This window comes from Phaseolus vulgaris, chromosome 9, assembly GCF_051622355.1.
Source record: "Phaseolus vulgaris cultivar YP4 chromosome 9, ASM5162235v1, whole genome shotgun sequence".
Lineage (NCBI taxonomy): Eukaryota > Viridiplantae > Streptophyta > Magnoliopsida > Fabales > Fabaceae > Phaseolus > Phaseolus vulgaris.
Genome location: NC_143506.1, coordinates 35,853,548 through 35,875,109, shown reverse-complemented (window position 1 = coordinate 35,875,109; position 21,562 = coordinate 35,853,548). Strand labels below are relative to the sequence as shown.

Sequence of the window (21,562 nt, the reverse complement as noted above, 5' to 3'; positions counted from 1 at the left end):
ATTATAAGAGTGGAAAATTGAATGATAGAAAACAGTTTGTAGTGTGTTTTTTCTTTGGTTTATGCATTAGGGTTTATGCTTGTTGCCTGTTTTTGGTATTGATATCAGTTGTGAATAAACTTTTTACCTCTAAATTTTGTTTTCTGATTCATGTTTTCTCCTTGTTTTCTTGTGCTATGTAATGTTGCATTCTCCGTTTTTTTGTGTTTTTTTCTTTTTATTTCGTTTTCAGTGCATATTGTTGAACTGTTTTCTGTGTTTATGATTTTTCTATGGTTTTTTTTTATGCAAATGGTTCAATACTGTTTATTTTCTTTTCTAATGCATGTATTTCTAAGTATCTTCTGTTGAAATACAACATCTAATAAAATTAATTTCAGAAGTAAATTAAACTCAATCAGAATGTTTTTTAGTATTAATTTAATTTCAAAATTTTGTAAAAGTTATAGATATACTTACTTTTACTTATTGGATATATATATATATATATTAATAATTAATAAATGAATAAATTTAGTTCAAAAAAAATTATGTACTATTATTCATGATTTAATAATGAAAAAGTTAGTTATTAATCAATTAAAAACACTTAAAATTGGTAGATTAGTTTTCCTCGATCAAAAACACAATTTAGTTTATTAAGGTCTTGAGATGACACATTTAATATATTAAAATTTTGGTTTATTGAATTAAAATCATTAATGTTTCAATGGCTTTTAAATTGGCATTGTTTAAAATTTTCTATTCCATTTCAATATGTTAAAACTATTAAAACATTGCCTTGTATATGAAACAATTCATTATTTATTGTTTTTAACCAAATAAATTTGATGCATTCCATGGTAAACTGTTGCATTGATGCTTCTTGCTTTCAAGCTTTCAATTAATTAAAATGTTACTCGTCATAATGTAGACAAGAATTTTGTACAATTTCTTGAAAATATTTTTAAACTTAAATCACATTGCTTTTAAGTGGTGTGCTTATGTTTGGGTAGATCTTTGTCTTTTTCATGTTTTTCTATGCTTTTATTGCACCAGTTACCATGACCTCATCCTTCAATTCACCAAGAAATTGGATGAAAAGCTTTAGGTCAACTGGTAAAATGCTTAGAAAATCTATTCAACTTTCACATACCCATAACAATTCACCTTTTCTATTTTCAAAAGTTGGGTCAATAGAGGTTTGACTTGATAAAGATGAGGACAAATTTAACAAATTCATACAACGAAGGACATATTTGAGGTTGGGTTTTTCAAACATAATACTTGTGCAACTAAAGACTTTATTAAGGCACAAGCGTATAAGAATTGTTTATGAGGTTCAAATTCTAAAGTTAAAGAGTTAAATGTCGAAGGAATGAAGATAAAAAATAAGATTTTGACTTTTATCATAATATGACATTCCCAACTGAATTAATCATGTTCTTTTGAATAAGGGTATTTGGTATTTTTGTATTACATAAAAAGTTTATTGAAGACAACTCAATATAATTCCATCAAGGATAATATATTCAAGTCAAAGAAGTTGACTAATTAAAAGTTTTCTTATGTTTTTTTCATTTTAAATGTCTTAAATCATTTCAAGCTATTCAAGGGGAGTCATTTGAAATGATGAGAAACTCATAAAATAAATGATGTAACTTCACATAAAAGTGGGATTTTATAAGGCTATTGTTCAATAGTTTAAAAAGAATGGGTGAGTCTATAAAGTTAGATAGATTTTGTTGTTGAGCAAGAAGAAGAATTTTATTTTAACGATGTCTGATCAAAATAAGAAAAAGATGAGTGATATGTTGAGAACTTGGACATTGGACATCTCATGAATTTATAAAATATTCATTAATCTTTAAAAGACTTGCATTTTATTTTCTCTCTATTTTTTTTCCATTTCTTTTAATCTTCCTCTTGACTTTTTTTTTATTTCTTCTTCTTATCTTTTCTTGTCATACTTGTTTTAATTTTTTTCTCATCTTGAAGCTCTTTTTGTCTCCTTTATTAGATTATTCTCCAATCCTAATCACATCATAAGTTCACATATCACAATGTTTTTGTAAACTCATTCATCATACTTATCAAAATTTCTTAAATAAATAAAATTAACTTTTTTCTTAAAAAAATGTTAATTAGTGTACAGTGAAAGACACCAATTTATAATTATAATATTACATAATATAATTTTAAAATTATTTTATTTTTAAAAGTATTTCTTTTTTAAGTTGTAATCTAATATAAGGTTGTCATCATCACTCATATAAGTGTATATCACCACTTATGTATGTTTTCTCTATTTTCAAGAAAATATTTATGTGACATAATATAATTTTAAAATTATTCTATTTTAATAAAAAAAAATTCTTTTTAGTTATAATCAGATGCCAAACATATCACTTCTAACTATTTTATATGTTTTCTCTATTTTCAAGAAAGTCTCATTTGCTCTTTCCATGTACCATCCTCTATCCTCATGTACTATCCTCCATCCTTTGTCAAGGGTCATTCATTTGCTAAACAAATTAAAAAAAGTTAGCTCTGGTAATCATACAATTAGTTAGATATTAAATATAATCATTAATTTAAACATCATTTTGTTGTGAGCTCCAATGGAATTCAAGTATATGAAGAAAAAGTCAAAACTACAAATGCAAATGACTTTTACGACATAGTCGCACCTGTTAATAGATATTAAAGAAAAATATATATTTTCAATGAAATAAGGAATAGAAGTTTGGCTTATACGCCCAGTTATCAACCTGTTCTTGTGTCGATCTTTCAATGACTAACACTGAAAACGAGGTTGCATTTCTTAATCTCATTTCAGTTAATAAGCTTCTTCCATTCCATATAGTGGAATCACTAAAGTCCAAAGAAGTTCAACTTATTCTGACTTACAAAGTTTACTTATAATATAACTCTAGTTAGTTTCTAATTTATTTCAATAAATTCCAGTTCAACTTATATAAGAAAATAATAAAAAATTGTAAGAAGAAAAGATGTTTCTTATTCTTTTATATATATTACATCATTCATGTATAGGAAATATATAAGGAGTTTCTCTCTCCCAACTTACAATAGGATACTAATCATGAGATTCTATAATTATTAAATTAATTGCATATAATTGGGTACAATATCGTCAAATATTGCATACAATAATTGCATATAATTTTATAATTATTATTTCCTTAATACTCCCCCTCAAGTTGGTAGGTGAAGATCAAGAACCTCCAACTTGTGTCGTAGCGTCAAAAATCGTTCCTTGCCCAATGCCTTCGTAAAAATATCTGCGAGTTGATACTGTGTCGGTACATATGAAGGACTGATTATCCCAGTTTGTAATTTTTCTTGCACAATGTGGCAGTCTATCTCAATGTGTTTTGTGCGTTCATGAAATACTGGGTTTGCTGCTATATGTAATGCCGCTTGATTGTCATAGAAAAGTTGAGCTGGCAAGTTACATGGCACCTTTAAATCCTGCAACAGATATCGCAACCAAACTATCTCCAAACAAGTATTGACCATTGCGCGGTATTCTGCTTCCGCTGATGATCTTGATACGTTTGTCTGTTTTTTTTTTTACTTCCATGAAGATAATAGATGAACCAAGAAAAATGCAATATTCAGATACTGATCTCCGAGTTGTCTGACAACCTCCCCAGTCGGAGTCGCAATAAGCTGTCAATGTCAGATTGTTTTCGGATGGCAATAACAATCCTTGTCCTGGTGATCCTTTGATGTACTTTAGGACTCTAATTGCGGCATCCCAATGAGGTTTCTGTGGATCCTGTATATATTGACTTAGGGTCCGAACCGAAAATGTTATGTCAGGCCGAGTAACCGTGAGGTATATCAGTCGTCCCACGAGTCGCCTGTATTTGACTGGATCCTTTATGCTTGTTTGAGACCATAAAGGGATTTGTTGAGTCGACATACAATGTTCTCTCCCTGTCGATGATGTCCGGGTGGCAAGTCCATGTAAATGATTTCATGCAATGTGCCATGTAAGAAGGCATTTTGCACATCTAGCTGGTGAGTAAACCAATTTCTGGCTGCTGCAATGGTGAGGAGACACCTCAAAGTTGTTAATTTTGCTGTTGGTGAAAAAGTTTCAGAATAGTCGACACCTTCAATCTGAGTGTACCCTTTGCGACAAGGCGCACCTTATATCTGTTGACGCTACCATCTGAGTTGTACTTTATTTTATAGACCCATTTGCATCCGATGGGTTTCTGTCCAGCGGGTAACGATGTCAAGGTCCACGTTTGATTTAGCTGCAAGGCGGAAAGCTCTTCGTCCATTGCTTTTTGCCAATTTGGATCAAGGATAGCTTGAGCATAAGTGTGAGGTTCTTTGGTGGTTGTGATGTTAGCAAGATATGCACTATGTGTAGAAGAAAATCGTGAATTAGAAAGAAAATGATGCATAGGATACCTGGTTCCATTCAGTCGATCTTGGGCAGTGGTCGAATGATTGGCTTGGGATCCCGTTACATAGTCTAGAAGCCAGGAAGGTTGGGTTGATGTGCGACTGGATCGTCGAACAGGAAGGTCGGTTGGAGAAGGTTTGGTAATGGGTGCTAAACTTCTTGGCATGGGAGAAGAAGGTTGGTCTACTGGAGGTTCAGGTGTATTATGACGAGTAGGAGAAGAAGGTTGGTTTGATGGAGGTTCAGGTGCATTGTGACGAGTAGGAGAAGAGGGTTGGTTTGATGGAGGTTCAGGTGTATTATGACGAGTAGGAGAAAAAAGGTTGGTTTGATGGGTTCAGGTGCATTGTGATGAGTAAGAGAAGAAGGTTGATCGAGTGAATGTTGGACAGGATTGGGTAAGTCAATGTCAATAGTGGGCAAAATACCTTGTAATGGAGGTGAGGATTGTGTATGTGACGGTTGGCAGAATGGGAAAACACTTTCATGGAAGATGACATCCCGACTTGTAAAAAAAGTGTCTGCATCTATATCAAATAATTTGTATTGACTGTGAGGATAACCAATGAAGATGCATTGTCGGGCACGCGGATCAAATTTTTGCTTAGGTGAAACAACAGTTGCGTAACAAAGGCAACCAAAAGTTTTTAGGTGAGAAAGTGAAGGTGGTTGATTATATAGTAGCTCAAAAGGTGATTTATTTTTTTAGTAAAAGTGATGGCAAGCGATTAATGATATATGTGGCGGTTAAAACGCATTCTCCCCAAAATTCTAATGGTAAATTGGACTGAAATAGGAGGGCTCGTGCTGTGTTTAAAACATGTCTATGTTTGCGTTCTACTACCATTTTGTTGAGGAGTGTAAACGCAAGTGCGTTGACATTCAATACTTTTTTTGATAAAAAAATCATACATTGAAATAAATTCCAGTCCATTGTCAACGCGGATGGTTTTAATAGATGCCTGAAATTGATTTTGTGCAAATGTAACGAATGACTCTAAGAGATTGGGTTTCAGATTTGTGATTCATCAGAAATAGCCAAGTACATCTAGTATAGTCATCAACTATAGTGAGAAAAAAACGTTTTCCAAAATGAGTTGAGGTTTTATGAGGACCCCAAATGTCACAATGCAATAGATTAAATGGAGAATGAGATTTTATTGTGCTTAAAGGAAAGGGTAGCCTTGTCTGTTTAGCTTTGGGACAAATACTACAATGATTATGAATGTCCAAGGCGCTTGTGCCATAAATCAGGATCGGTCGATATTTGAGATGCGTGGGCTTGGTTTGGAAGAGGGGACATGTAGTATAAGCCTGCGTGTAAGGAACTGGTTATCTTACTAATGGACATGAGATTTAAATTAAAAGAAGGAACACAAAGAACATCTTTGAGAGTGATTTTGTCATTGAATTTAATTGTGCCTGTAGATGAGATGGGCGCAGTTGAGCTTGTGGGCAAATTAACATTTGAAATAAATGATGATGAAGTGTGTGAAAAATTGTGAATCAGATGCAATGTGATGGGTTGCTCCGCTATCCAAAATCCATGGTTTCGTAAAAGCAGAATTAGAAGAGGAGTTATGGGCAAGCAGACCTGCAGAACTAACAAACGTGTCACTTTTACCGTTATTGTTGAGCGAGGAAATAGCCTTGCCAATTGCATCTTTGCCAGACATGATTTTTTATTTAAGGGATAAAAATGGAGAGGCTGGCACCAAGATCGGTGCTATGATACCATATAAGAAAATGATAAAAAATGGTAAGAGGAAAAGATGTTTCTTATTCTCTTATGTATATATTACATCACTCATGTATAGGAAATATATAGGAAATTTCTCTCTATCTCAAATTACAATCTAATTAGATAGGATACTAATCATGAGATTCTATAATTATTAAATTAATTGCATATAATTGAGTACAATATCGTCAAATATTGCATACAATAATTGCATCTAATTTTATAATTATTATTTCCTTAATAACTTATTTTTTTAAAAATTACACTTATATTTATGACAAACACTTGTTAAAAAATAATTATTAAATAATTAAACTATTTGGCTACACAAACCCAAGAACAAATGTTGCTTTCACACCTCAGTTTCTATTTTTTGTTGTCTTGCCAAGAATGACAAAATGGTACAATTCCATAAATATTACAATTACACCTGCATGTATATAACTTGACAAAATGGTACAGTTCCATCAATAGTACAATTACACCTGCGTGTATATAACTTCAAATATTGTTTCGCACAATTTGCCTCTTCTAAGCCTAGTTCCCATTTGATTTAACAAAAAGCTAATTTGGACCCTAAAGAAGGGCAGGTTAAAGTACATAATATATGTTAAATGTATAAGAAAATATCCCCTCCAGTTTGAATTATAGATACAGAAATTTGAGGTGAAGAGTACTACCACTAAATTAGCATTACTTTGCAGGTGGTTGGGCAATCTGTTGCAGCTGGTGAACAACATGAGACATTCTAGGGCGCATAGAAGGAACATGCTGCGTGCAGGAATAAACAAGGTCAACCACCTTTTGGATGGTACTAGCCTCTGGGATGATGCTAGAAGAGGATGAAGTTATATGAGGATCCAAGAGTTCATGGTAGCGATGAACTTGCACAAGAGGTGTTGCCCATTCAAAGATACTCTGCCAACCAACAGAATCAACTGCCTGTGTAGGTCTACGTCCACTTACTATTTCAAGTAGTAGGACGCCAAAACTATATACGTCACTCTTTGTTGTAAACTCGTTTCTATAAACAAACTCTGGAGCAAGATATCCAGAAGTTCCACCTGCCATCACAGTCCTCTCATGCATTACTTCGTACGGCACAATCTTGGACAGACCAACACCCATCAGCCGTGCTCCAAACTCCTCATCCAGCAGTACATTGCTTGCACGTATATCTCGATGCACCACTTGTGGCTTAACCTTGTCATGCAGAAACCTGTTGAAATGGGGGGAAAATATAAATTAATCAATGTATCCATTTAAGTTCAAAATACTGCAGAGCATGGAGTATTTAATTTATTTAATTACTTTTGGCTGGCAAATCCAGTTTGGAAAACTCAAGGGGAATAATGTGTTGGAGGAAATGGAATGTAATCACCGTTAAGAAAAACTCAACAAACACGCATATGGTTCCCTGAACATGGGTTTCAACTAGTTCCTCCTCTCTTCTTCATCCCTTCCCACCGCTCTTTCTTCTTGGATAGGTAGATGATGGCCTACTTACTTACCCTTTACATAATTTTTTTACAAGCTAACTAATACTGCACAATTAGACTAAAAAGCCATCGGATTTCTTCGTTATATCCTCCTATAAAGCACACAAGGCCATGCTAGAGTTTACATAATGAAGGTAAACATACAGTAAGGAAAACAAACAAATCCATAACATAAATAAACATGAGAAAATGTAGATAAATTTAAAAAATCTGCAAATATCTCAATTGATACTGTGCTGGTGCTGGACAAGGAAACTGTAGATAGCACATAACATAAAAATGAAAACTGAAACCTCACCAGCAACTAAAAAAGCACCTTAATTATTTCCTCTTTTCTAAATGGATCAGGATCCACGTGAGGTTTTGAGCCAAGTACACCAGCAGGGCATATTTTAATTCATTCAACTCCACTATCCTTTGTAATATTTACTTGGTTAAATGGGAAGGATCTTCCAAACCGAAAGACAGAATGAAGAGGATATTGCTCTGATGCAAAATAACATTCAAGAACAGGATGGCAGGAGCGTTTTATAAACCAGGAAATCCAAACATGAAAGTTCTTTAGTGAAATTAAATGTTCCCTTGTGAAATTTGCAATCTTAAAAGTCACAATACAATACAGTACAGATTACAAAGAATGCACACAAATACAACAGAATGACCTAAATGCCCACATTTATAGCAAAACAAACTGTATCATAAGAATTTTTTTTTAATTTGAGTAAAATATGCACTTGGACAAGGATGGCAAAAAATTGTAGATAAAATGTGGTAAAAGTTAGCAAAGAAAAAAGTATATTTGAACATACGCAATTCCTTGAGCAAGCGTTGTCGCAATTTTCATCCTCATAGCCCAATCTAAGCTGCGACCTCCCCTAGGTATGTGATGTAGCCATTTATCCAAGGGACCATTAGCTACAAACTCATAAACAATGTAGCGGTCACCATGATCATAGCAGCATCCCATCACAGCAACCAGATTGGGATATCTAAGCCTAGCAACCCTGCTAATTTCAGAATAAAACTCCTTTTTCCTCTGAAAGCTTGTCCTCTTTAATCTCTTAACTGCAACCCTTGAACCATCTGATAAAACCCCACTGTATGTACCACCAGTCTTGGTATCGCCAACAAGACGGTTACCTTCACTGAAATTCTTTGTAATTGACCTTAATTCCTCTTTGGTGAAGACTTTCCATGATGGAAGAGAAGCTCCTGGAATAGATATTTTTCTAGACCGCCTTCTTTTTTTTCCCCGCTTATAAACAAGAAGCCAAACTACCACTGCTAATGTTGTGGAGAGTATCAAGGCACTCACCACTATGAGGATGATAAGGTAATAATCCCTATGGCAGTGCATACGGTTACATGCAGCATCTATGATAAAAGAAAATGGGTAAACAGTTTAGTCATAAATGATGATTAAAAACTCATTAAAAGTAGAAGAAGAAGAAAAAGAGTAAAAGAAATAACATTTTTTAATAGCAAGAGATGTTTTGGGTAATAGAATAAAAAAGATTTGAAAATATAAATACTGAATCTCTAACGAATGTAAAATGAGAATTGGTAGTGATATACAACGAGAACATACCTATATCAAGTATACATAGAGAAGAGTGAGGATTGTCGCATCTCTCACTCATGAGAGAGTTTGAATTATTAGTCATTACCGTGCACAAATTGTCTGTACTGTTTTTATGACAGGATAGTTCAGTTCCATTACAATGGGGAAAGACATCTTCCAATGGAAATATGGAGTTATTCCCTGGTGAATTGTCAGACCACATCCACTGATAACCAGCTGTAGTGTTGAATCTTTGTCCACCAATCCAGCAACTATTCACAGATTCACCACATAGGCTCTGAGCAAATTGTAGCTCCTGAAGTGATGTCAATGACGCTAAATGCCCACCATACTTACTACAACAGGTCTCTGAGTCATTCCAAGATTGAGGCCTCCCAACATGAAGAAAGCACTTGGTCTTGTTAGGGGCCATAACCCAACCAATTGGGCAAGGGACTGCAGAAGGAGAGGAAATAATATAATATTTGAAAACTCAAGCATTAGTATTCAAAGTCTATCCAAACAAATAACAAAAATCACTATCAAAATGTGACTTCAAGCATCATCAGATTTAATGTTTTAGAATTTACATAGAATACATCAAATCACGAAAATTAAGTAATAAGAAATTGTGCACAATAGTTCTTATACAATTTATTTAGATAATAGGATGTGAATATCAATGTTGTCAAGATTGTGAGCTGCAACTTTGAGGGCACCATCGAGCAAACTCACAAGGCAAAGCGGAGAATCTGAGGATCATTAAATGAATACAAGTTTGCTTGCAGAAATTTCAGATTGTTTATTGTAACCTTATTAAAAAATTAGATAGATATCTCATTTGTGCAAGGGTTCCCAAAATGAGGATAGAAACTATCGCTCAATTCCACTCATCGCTCTCAGCGACCAGCACTGACACTGCATCACCAACATTTAAATATAATTGTGCATTTTCTAGAGAATATTACAATCAACTTATGATCATTTTACCCCCTTCCAAACCTTGAATGATCCACGATTTTGACAATATTGGCGAGCACAAGATGCCTCTAGATGCAAACTCACTCATGAGAAAAAACCTACCAATTAGTTATAATTAGTTGTTTCTGTAGTAATTAGCATGTGTATCAGTTAGCTTGTAAGTTTTACTTGGCAGTTAATAGCAAATTATTCATGTAAACTGTTATTCAGTTTAGTAACTGAGTGAACAAAATTGCAGCGAAAATATTCGTTTAACACCTCTGACTTGTCGGAAGTTGCATAGTGTCTATGCCTCACTTGAAAACTAAAAATAGTTTGACATCTCAGAAAATAGACCACTCCACTCGCTACTGGCAGTAAAAATGGCTGCAACCAGCATGCTTCAGATCCATTCCATAAGGGTTGATGAAGCAGAGGGTTGGAGTAACACAATACAAAGCAAGGCAATAGCGCACAATCTAAACCTATGGCTTAAACCAGCAAACAACTGAATAAATTAATCAGAAATTATCTCCAAAACAGATCAATTTTCACCTTCCACCACATTTCTGCTGCTATTAATCATATTGTTTAAGGTAATTAGGTAACGTAAGAACTAACTACTTTAAATAACCCCATCTATATAGTAAAGTGTAACCACATCTAACTTAATTATCTTGCATTAAAACACACAACCTATTATCACGTAATTAACTTCAAGGTTTTAAACTGCAGTCTGAACAAATGCGGCAGCGTCGGTCATGGACCATTTTAAAAAGGCCTCAATTAACATTCTAAACAATAGAAACATGCCTTCCATTTCAAAGTAATTGTCCATCAGAAGTTTTAGTTTTTTCTCAAACTGTTCATCACTTTTCAAAGTCAAGAAGCGTAACTTATTTTCAATGCTGACCTTGTCTCTTGGCATATCCACTAAATATAGCACAAAATATTAGTAGTGAAACTGAGATGATTTAGTGATGTTCGTCTAAAATCAGAGGTATTCAATGACTCTTCATAATCATTGGGAAAACCTCAAGCATCAATGATTTTGAATAGGAGAGAGTACAATAATAATAATAATAATAACTTCTAAAATACAAATTATCATCATTATGTAAGTAATACAAGAAGTCGTACCATTTGTATCTCTACTGAGAGAAGCATCGAAGTATCCGCAAGTCTCGTTCAGTGTCTGCAAGCAAGAGAAAGCTTCCACAAATCAGTTCACAGCATAAAACATTTTAGAAGAAAGAACAATTAAGAAAAAGAAAAATTATTATTGCTACTATTTCTTCAAATTAAGGAAACATTTAGTAACACACTGACCGCATTGGAAGCGAGTCCATGAGCAGCAACAGCGAGCAGAAGGAGAAGAAATTGCAGCGCCATGGACTTGGCTTCCGTCACAGTAACCTCAAAACCTGGATTCCACTAATGAAGAAACGGAAACATAGCGTGCGAGAAAAACAGGAGAAGAAGAAGACTCGTTCATTTCTTTGCCCTTTACGTGAGAGAATTGAAGTAAAGAGGGGAAGAAGTTCCAATTCTGGTTCATTCATTTCAGTGTTTTGGTGGGTAGGTGTAAATGCAATTAAAGAGAGTCACTACTCTGAAGAGGTGTCAGATCTATTTCATGAGGCAGAAGCCCAATGTGCTAGGCCCATTTTGGTGTACTCAATTGTCAACAACTTTCTTCACATGTCTACCTTATAGAAGAAATTCAAAACCTATTAAAACTAAATCTACACTATTTTACTTAACTATTTTCGGATTAATGTAAATAGATGATAATTAGAGACAAATTCTCCCTGCACTTCCATGAACTTTAAAAAAATTTAAATAATTATAAATAAAGTATAATTTGATATTTTTAAATATCGTTCTTTCAATTCTAACGACAACATTTTCATTTTTTTATCCAATCACAATATTTGAAAGAATAATTTTATTATTTGAGACTGTGAAAAGGTTAACTAAGCTTCCCAAGGAGGATAAATTATTTTTTGAGTTTTTTTACAACTTGTTGATTTTTTTATTTTTTTTTTTAATATTGTAACTTTTAAAAAATAAAAAAAATACTAAGTCGATAGAAATTAAACTCCATCAGTATAAATATCATAAAATTTATCTCAGTTCTCATCACCAACTACTACAAACAACCAACACTACTTTAAAATGAAAAAAAAAATATTACACTCTTGAAATATTATTGAAATTTAAAAAAAAATATAAAAATATTGGAAAATATATGGAGTTGGAGGGAGAATTTAGCTAATTAGACATGATTATTAGATGTGAAAATCACATATCACATAATATAGTTCAGACACAGGCTGAAACCCATTATGGACCGATATATTTCCATTGTAACATGGTCCTTTTTTTATCAAAATTATAATAAATTTAAACTTAGTTTTTTCAGCATAATTTATTTTATTTTATAAAATTAAAACATCATACGTGATTAACTAGTTATGGTTTTAATTTAAGAAAATATAATTAATTTTACAAAATAATAAAGTTAAATGGGTTTAAGCAAATAGTTTAATCGAATGTTCCATGTAAGTGGTTCTTGTTTAAACTATTTGCTTTAGTTTGTTTAGCTCGTAAGTTAAGTGGATTTAGACTTGATATGTAGATGTATTAAACAACTTATTTTTTAAGATAATAATTATATTTTAAAAATTAATAATATTAAATTAAAATGTCGGGGATAACATGTTTAACTAAACATTGGGGATTGATTGAATAGTAGCAAAATGGAGTACTAATTTCCATTTCTTATTTATTATTGAATTAATCTATCAATTTGCTTTATTTTTGAAATTTTTTTTCTATTTCAAAACTTTTTTCGAAGAAAAAAAATTGGCTTTTTCTTCGCATGAAAAAAACTATCTAACACATATTGTCCAAATAATCGGTCTAGTACACACCTTGACTATCAACTACAGATTGGTTGAAATTAAAACCATTTAAGTTGAAAGTCATAATGTGGATACCTAAAGTGGTAAATCAAATACCTACTTCAGGTCAAACAGTTAGGAAGAAATGTAAAGAACGGGAATTGTTGAAACTTGCATATTGGAAGATCAATCGGCCAAAATAACAATAAGCAGCTACAATGTTATAGGTTTCTTCCTCTTACCAAATTTGTAACCTTCATTAGCGGATTCATTTTGTGGTTTCCTTAATCAAACTAGAAGTTACCAAGGAACCATGCATAGCACTGAATAGGGAGTCGCCGAATACACCGGCTACACCTAACATGTGAAATGTATGCATAAGAATATTATGCTCAGCCTTAAATACAATCATAAAATTGAAAGTGCCAGAAATTCCTAAAGACATACCATCCGAAAAGTTTTCCTGACCAATAGGATAGATCAAGAAAACAGTAGTAGCGTCTGCAACATGAGCTGAATATGCAACAACAATCCAAGGACGCATACCCAGACGAAAACTAAGTTCTCATTCACGATCCATGTAGCAAGCTACACCAAGTAAGAAGTGTAGAACAATTAGTTCATAAGGATCGTTGTTATATAATCATTCATCAACAGAGTCGCTTCCCATATAGGATAAAAATGCAAACCTATAGCCGTGGAAGTAGGAATAATTGCACCAGAAATGATATTATTTCCATAAAGTAAGGATCCAAAATCAGGTTCACGAATACCATCAATATCTAATGGAGGAGCAACAATAAAAGCGATAATAAATACAGAAGTTGCAGTCAATAAAGTAAGAATCATCAAAACACCAAACCATCTTATGTAAAGACGATTTTTTATGCTGGTTATCTAGTTACAAAAGCAACCCCATAGGCTTTGGCTCTCCGCGTCTCTCTAAAATTGCAATCATGGTAAAATCTTTGTTCATTTAATCATTAGGGACTCCCAAGCACAAAAGTTCTCTATAATGCGAGAATTTGAAGACTTGTTATTCAACAGTATAACATGACTGATATATCAGTGTCAACCAATACTAATATCTATAGTATGTTCTTATTCATTTCGGTTTATCCAAATTTTCCTTTTTACCCGATTTCATTGATTCATAAAAAAGTTTCTTTTCTATATCTATCTATCTATATATATAACTTCGACTAGAAATTAGAATGAGTTATCCGGGACTTGAACTCAACTAGTCGAATGAAGTATTAATCAAATTCAACAATAGAATAAAACAAAAAAAAAACTCCCCAAGTCGTGTTTGCATTTTTCATTGCACACAGTTTTCCCTATGTATACATTGAAACCTATCGATTATATAGAACAATTTTTAATATAGTATCAAAGTCATTTAGAAATTATCATCCTTACAAGAGTCAATTGAACTTATGAAGTCACCCGTACCAATCATAAATATATAATATTACATACGAATTGACAAGTGTTTGAGTTAGAGTTATAAAATTGGATTAGATTTAAAATCTATTTCTTATAATATGTATATTTATATTAAAAAAATTATTTAAATTATAATATTTAAGTCACAAACTAATGTAATTTTAAATTTAAAAATACACATCTAATTTTTTAATTTAAAATTAGTTTTTTATTTCTTGCGAACCGAAATAACTTATACAAGTTTTTTCTACATAAAATGAGAGGAAATATAAAATTCAGTGTTCATTTAAAGTGTGAACTGAACTCACCTACCATAAGGTAAGCTTTTGAGAGCTGTGTATCTAGATTTAATAATGGTTGTGGTGGTCCAACCACAACTTGTCTCTTGGTGTCTGTAGATGAAGCTTTTGCAGTAAGAATGGCAGAAGATTCACACACAGCCATTCGTGCAGCCATATTCAGATTTCCTCCTTATCTCATTCTTTCTATTTACTTTTTCTTCCATCTCCTTTTATTTTACCCTTTTTCTATATATCATAGCTATTTTTATCCAACCAAATTATGTTAGAAAAAGATAGTTTCTTTGTTGTAGTTGCAACAAAAATAGAACATCAATGAACACTTTCTACTATTCACGTGTGATGAAAACAATACATCACTTGAGTAAATATAACATTTCTATAGTTGACGGATAAAATATTTTTTTTAAAAAAATATACTTTGTTATGTATTAAAATTTACACATAGTGATGTGTTAAGTTTAGTAGGTTTTTTTGTTTTTTGTTTTTTACTTTTGGCTTTAGGTTGTTCCAATCTTTCTTCTTTCTCTTCATGGTTTATTTATGGAAAAAATATAATTACCAAGGAGTTGATAATAACGTAAAAGAATTAAAAAAAATTGCGAATACTATTTTCAAACAAAGCATCGCGATGTAACGTCTAAATGATATAAATAAATAAATAAATAAATAACTAAATAGTGAGAGTATAATCTATAAATGGGTCAAATGTAACATTTTCAAGGCATTTATATCTTCTTAATAAACTTTCATTGCAATTTATATTTACGTCCATCTTTAATTTGTCATATGTTAATTTATTTATACTGTTATGCGTTTAAATTTTAAACTTCTCTTTTCTAAGTTTTAAATTGAATTTTTGTAATAAGCTTTTATTTAATTGAAACTTCAATTTTAAGAATAATTTCCAGTATTTTAAATTGTTTGTGTATCATTCACTAATTTTATGACATTGTTTTAGTTTGTGAAAAGTTATTTAATATAAAAATCATAAATCCCAGGAAACATATATAAATTATGTCTTTCTGATTTTAATTCTTGAAACCAAGTAACTCAAAAAATGAACATTAAGATATTTTTTGTAGAATTTAATTTTTGCATCGAAACCTCTTATTACTTTATGTAATATCATACTTCTATTTCAATATCTGAGTATTCATAATTTATCTTAATTTAATTGAAAAAGAATTATTATAGTTCATTCTCTAAGTGTTATTAAGTTAAATTTAAAATTACCTCTTCTAATTCCTTTTTAACTTGATTCCAGTTACTAATCAACCTTAACATCTCATAATTTTTGCTAGAAAAATAATCACTATATTTAGTTCTCTAATAGTAATCACAATTTGATTAAACTCTTAATTATAATCCTAAATTCGCACAACAACAACCAATATTTTAAAATAAATAAAAAAAATCCATTATTAATTCTATAAATTTGATTTTCATATTATTCTAATATTTTTACTCTTAAATTAATTTTAATTTAATACAAAAATGTTATTTTAGTCATAAGCCTTCCTGAAATTTCCGAACAAATATCTCAACACAATGTAAAAAACTAATAATTAATTCTAGAAAAAAAAATGTTTCCCGCTTATTCCACCTGTTTTCATTGATGTCATATATTTAAAGAAAAATTCTAACTTTGATTTAATATTATTTAAATAGAAAAGAAAAACAAGTTTTAATACTCTAGTAGTTATAATCTAAAAACTTTAATAAGGACATAATGTATCCATAAAATAAAAATTCATAACTAAATTTAGAAAAAATATGTTTCAATAATTTCACTTATCATTTACTTCTGGTTCAATATATTTTAAATTAAAAATAATAATTCAGACTTTACCAACAAAAAAATATGTTAACAAATGCTTTAAAAGCTGGAAAATAAAATAATGGATAATAGCCACTATATTAGGCTAAGTACTCGAGTGCTTGGACCTCGGTGTACGGGCATGGTAGCCCAATTATATTGGTAAGTCAATTAGAGAATACTATTTTTGTCATATATTAATATAAGGTTATTAGTATAATATATTTTTTAACCTAAAAGATAAGTGTGTGTGGTTATTAAGTTATGTAAATACATGCATATAGTTGTTGGTTGAAAATATAAAGTTGTTAAATAAGAGAAGCACCGTGAGTAAGGGTACACACGTAAATAGAATATTTTCCTACTGTTAGCACCGGAAGATAAGTGGTGTCCTTTTTCTGTTATTATTTTATGTTTCCAGTATAGATAAATTTCTCATGAGAGAAAGCGGTTATGAGAGTAGTTATAAAAGAGTATGTTATTTCTGAATACTAGACTGAAACTGAATACTTATCTTGTTTTGTATACTTTCAGTGACTTGATTGTCAGAGTGTGATCAACAAGTAAAAATAGACAACTAGTTCTAAAAAAAATTATTTTTAATGATATTGCCCGACATTTTCTCAATACATAATATATATGAAAATCATAGTTTGGATAACACCTTCGTAACTAATATTTCAAGGCAACTTAGAAGAAAAATCTGACCAATAAGAATAAAACAAAATTTACCCAAAAAAATAAAAAATACATAACTAAACCTATAAGAAAAAAAATTAACGATTAAACTTTTAATTTACTCAATAATATATTTTTAAGGAAAATGTTTAATTTAGCTTGACATTAAAAAAAATCAAACTAATTAAAACCTATTGATTGAAACTTAAATTGGAAACAACCACCACCAAAATTAAAAATTACATAACTAACTCAAGAAAAATCCTTTTCAGTTATTCAAGTTGTCATTCAGTCATAACACACCAAATTTTAAGGAAAAGTATAACCCTCAAACATAAAAATACTTGATTGAATCTTTAGTAAGCGAAGTCAGATTTATTTCTAGTTAATCATTAATATTCATTTTGTTAGTTTTTAATTTTTTTTTAAAGTCATTTTAAGTGCATAAGTCCTCATTTATTTGGTCTAAGTCTATATTCACTGTAAGAATTCTTCTAATCTTCAACTAAGATAATGTACTACGTCTCTTTAATTTTTTGTTTAGTAAGGTGCTTTAGAAACAAACAAACAAAAAAGATATAAAAATTTTAAAAAATGGATAGCATAATCTATTATAAAATAGATTTATCAATGACATCCAAAAAATATTTACACATAAGAAATACAATTTCCTTTATTGTGACGATAAACATGTAAAATAAATAAGTTCATGAGTCATAATGAAATACAATATGAGAATCAGAAAAAAAAATTATTGTACCGATAAACATAATCAAAAGTACAGTAAATAAGTTTAAGAATCATAATGAAATACAATATGAGGATTAGAAAATTCATTTTCATGAGAAAGAGAAAGTAGAGTAGAAAATTTTTCCATATATTTTGTTGACTTTATAGAGGAAAGTCATTTATTGACTTTTCAGATGGATTTCACCTAGATTAAAATTTAAATTCTACCTATAATCAAATACTGGAATATTGCAAATGGATTTTTTTTACTAACGAATTTATAATTTTATTGACTATGATCGTTCATGATGAGAATCCAAACATGTTTTTATTAGAATTTGCAATGAGACAAATGAAAATTTGATATGATTCTTCTGTATGTTATGATGATATATAACACCTCAATAAAATTTATAGAGAATAAAAATAGAATATCGCCTATATGATCATTTTCTCAATTATTTAATATTCTTTAAATTCCAACCTAAAACAATCACATAGATTTCATATGGATATATACATCCAGGATATTCCATGAACATAATAACAATTGACACCTTCCGAAAGACCTGTATTAAGTAAGTTCTACCAAAGACTAACACCTGATCCAAAGATTACCAATAAATTCAAGAGAAAGGATCAGGGTAAGTTCAATACAACCCTTATCTTATTTGCTTGCTTTTACAAACAACCTCTAGAATTTTATCCCCTCAGACTCGATAAACTTCAAGATTTAAGGGGCTAATGCTAGTTATCCAAATTTAGTATATAGTAGAATCCACCAAGATTGATTACTAGATCTAAAGGAAAAACAAAGAATAAAGAATTTTGTGTAAAAAGATTTAAAAAATTCTTCTTACAAAAATGTTTGATAACAGTAAAATTTATAAATATAATATGACATAATATAATTTTTTAAATTGTTGTTTTTCAATAAAAAAAATTCTGTCTTCAGTTATAATTTGATGGAAGGTTGTTAATATATAGTTACTCTAATTAAGAAAATGGCAGAGAACGATCTATACTGTTACTAAAAATGCATAACAATCTTACATTAAATTCCTTGAATTCAAATAAATTAATTAAAATTCCTTTAATTAGTTTTTTTTTTTTCATCCAAATAAGAAGAATGTAATTTAATGTTTGTGTTGACAGCGTACAGTGTGAGTAGCATCTTCGGTCACGATTCTGGCATCTTATTAGAGATCCCACACTGCTCTGTCTCTTCCTTGTTCCTTATATCTTCCTTCCATTTTCTCTCTCTCTCACCACCAAATCTTCAATCCAATAGTACACACAGAGAAAGAGAGAGCATAAGAACATGAACGTGTTGGATTCTAACGTCGAAGCTCTAGCCTTCAACTACCTGAGCTTCGGTTTGCTCACTGCCCTCAACAACTTATGGGCCTGCCTCGCTCTTCTCACCGCCGCACTCAGCTTCTGGAAGATCCGATCCGCGGGCTGCCCCAAGCCCAACCCCGAGGCCCAACCCACCGCCGGGCCCGAACCGTTGACACCAAGCCAGGAGAAGACGGAGCCAACGCGAGAAGCGGTTAATGCTAACGGCGGCGCGGAGGAGGACGTTGACGGCGTGAGGAAGGGGAAGTTCACGGTGTATTACGAGGAGCACGTGCAATGCTCGTGTGAGATCGAGAACGAGGGGTTCGCGACGGCTTGGGAAGAGAGCGAGGGCTCCCAAACGGAGTGGTGGGAGAGGTGGGAGAGGCTGTTACGGTTGAGAAACGGGGAGAGTGAAAACGGGTGGTACACGCGGCAGGACGTGACGGTGCTTAACGGCAGCGTTGTAAGATTATGGGACGGTGGGTTAACAGCTTCTTCCGCCATGTATAAATGTCACAAAAATAGAAATCGTTGTAAGATTTAGGTTATGTCGTGAATTCTTGGGTTGGATTTTCCTCTTCCTCAAATATTATCGAGATTTGAGAATGTATGTACGTATGGTAATTTTGTATTGAAAATTTTGTTCATGAAATTATAAAATTAGGGCAATAAAAAATATTAATGTTGTTGTTCCACATTTGTGACTACACTTATTTTTTTACTACTTTTCTCAATTTAGAGATTATGTAATGCGTCGGCTTTAGTAAATGAGATGTGGGGAGTCTAAATGTGGAGAGTGATTTGGACTGCAGTAATTTAGAAGTGGTTGTCTTAGTTCAAGTGAAGATTTGGTCTTGGATTACGTCAAAACCTCTCTCTGGTTTGTTTGTTCTCTTTTTCCAGAGTGGTGTACCGAACCTTTGGTCTGTATCACGATGATTTCTTGAATTATTTTTTAGCTCAGATTGTTTGGATTGAGTTAGGATTGTTTTGTAATTCTAGGCGTCAGTGTTGAGTGTCTTAGGTATTTTATGTTTGGAGAAGGGTTGGACCCTGAAATGGTTCATATTTATTTATTTTTTATTGTCGATAAGAAAAAAAACTACTTATTTTATACAATTGCACGTTAAAATATATCAGTTTATAAATTTGGTTAATGTAAATTTAAATTTACTACAAAATTATTTCTCTTATCTAATTATAATCTGGTGTATTGTAAACAGATTACCACTTTTTCTTTGTAACGAAACTATATGCAAATTGTAAAGTTATTTTTTTTATATTTACTTCTCTTTATGCAAATATGAGTAATTGAAGATGTGGATGCAACATGGCCAAGAAAATGTGTACATTCTGAGCCTTTAAATTTCTCTTTCTAATAGGTACTGTTCCTCACTGGTCATTCTCATAGTGGTTTGTTGACCATGTGTTTTAAAAGGGGTGAAAAAAATATATATTTTGATCTCTAAACTATAGGTTAAACTTGGTTTTATTCTTAAATTTAATTTTGTAACGGTTAAACTTATGTTATCAACGTAAGTTTAAATATAAAATAAATAAATTAAATTCACGTATTTTCAAAATTTTAAAGAGCATAGAAACACATTTTCTCCTAAATTATTTTTTTGTGGTTATACGTCGTTTAATAACCATATGCGATAAAAAAAACGTCGTTGTATAAGACCAAGGCCAAGTGTTATGTTTGTGGTTCATTATTAGGGCTGATAGCTTCACACTCCCTTTTCAATAACTATTTTATTATAATATTCTTTCTTTTTTTGTTATAATAGAATATTTTATTATAAAAAGTAATTGTCAAAGTGTATGTGGATAAAAAAATAGTGTCCTTATTATTATTCTTAATCATATGCGAATATGCCAAAAAGTACAATAATTACTCTCATCCATTTTACATTACAATTTGAATTTAGGGAATAGAAAAGAAAAATTGGAAGCCATAAACGACGCGTATAGCCAACATGTGATATTGACGTATTGTTGTAATGGATTCTGTGATTGTGGTCAGCTGTGATCGTATTGCAGATGTAATGCGTGCTGAAAATTGTAGATATTTTAATTTAATTAAAAGAATAGTGTGTTAGATTTATTTTTCCATTATTCACATTAACTCTGGTTTTATATTTAATTGTCTTATTTTTG

The 21,562-nt window shown here is 31.5% G+C and overlaps 2 protein-coding genes across 4 annotated transcripts; one reads left to right on the top strand and one right to left on the bottom strand.

Moving 5' to 3' along the window:
* Positions 1-6,555: 6,555 nt before the first annotated feature.
* LOC137820793 (protein kinase family protein / C-type lectin domain-containing protein) lies at positions 6,556-11,863 on the bottom strand. 3 transcript variants are annotated; one of them, XR_016515611.1, is made up of 5 exons: positions 11,514-11,792; positions 11,325-11,379; positions 9,252-9,680; positions 7,476-9,037; positions 6,556-7,383 (listed from the first exon to the last, which is right to left on the bottom strand). XR_016515611.1 is itself a non-coding variant. In XM_068625044.1 (5 exons), exons 1-5 carry the CDS (start codon positions 11,574-11,576, stop codon positions 6,858-6,860), a joined length of 1,638 nt encoding a protein of 545 aa, XP_068481145.1. In that variant the 5' UTR covers positions 11,577-11,863; the 3' UTR covers positions 6,556-6,857. The 3 variants fall into 3 exon arrangements, 2 of the variants coding, with proteins under 2 accessions (XP_068481145.1, XP_090151521.1); XM_068625044.1 differs by having other exon boundaries at positions 8,473-9,037; positions 11,514-11,863; XM_090295395.1 differs by having other exon boundaries at positions 8,473-9,037; positions 11,325-11,396; positions 11,638-11,777.
* A 7,353-nt stretch (positions 11,864-19,216) lies between these two features.
* LOC137822618 (uncharacterized) lies at positions 19,217-20,097 on the top strand. The gene has a single exon (XM_068627530.1). It carries the CDS (start codon positions 19,383-19,385, stop codon positions 19,944-19,946), a length of 564 nt encoding a protein of 187 aa, XP_068483631.1. The 5' UTR covers positions 19,217-19,382; the 3' UTR covers positions 19,947-20,097.
* Positions 20,098-21,562: the final 1,465 nt, after the last annotated feature.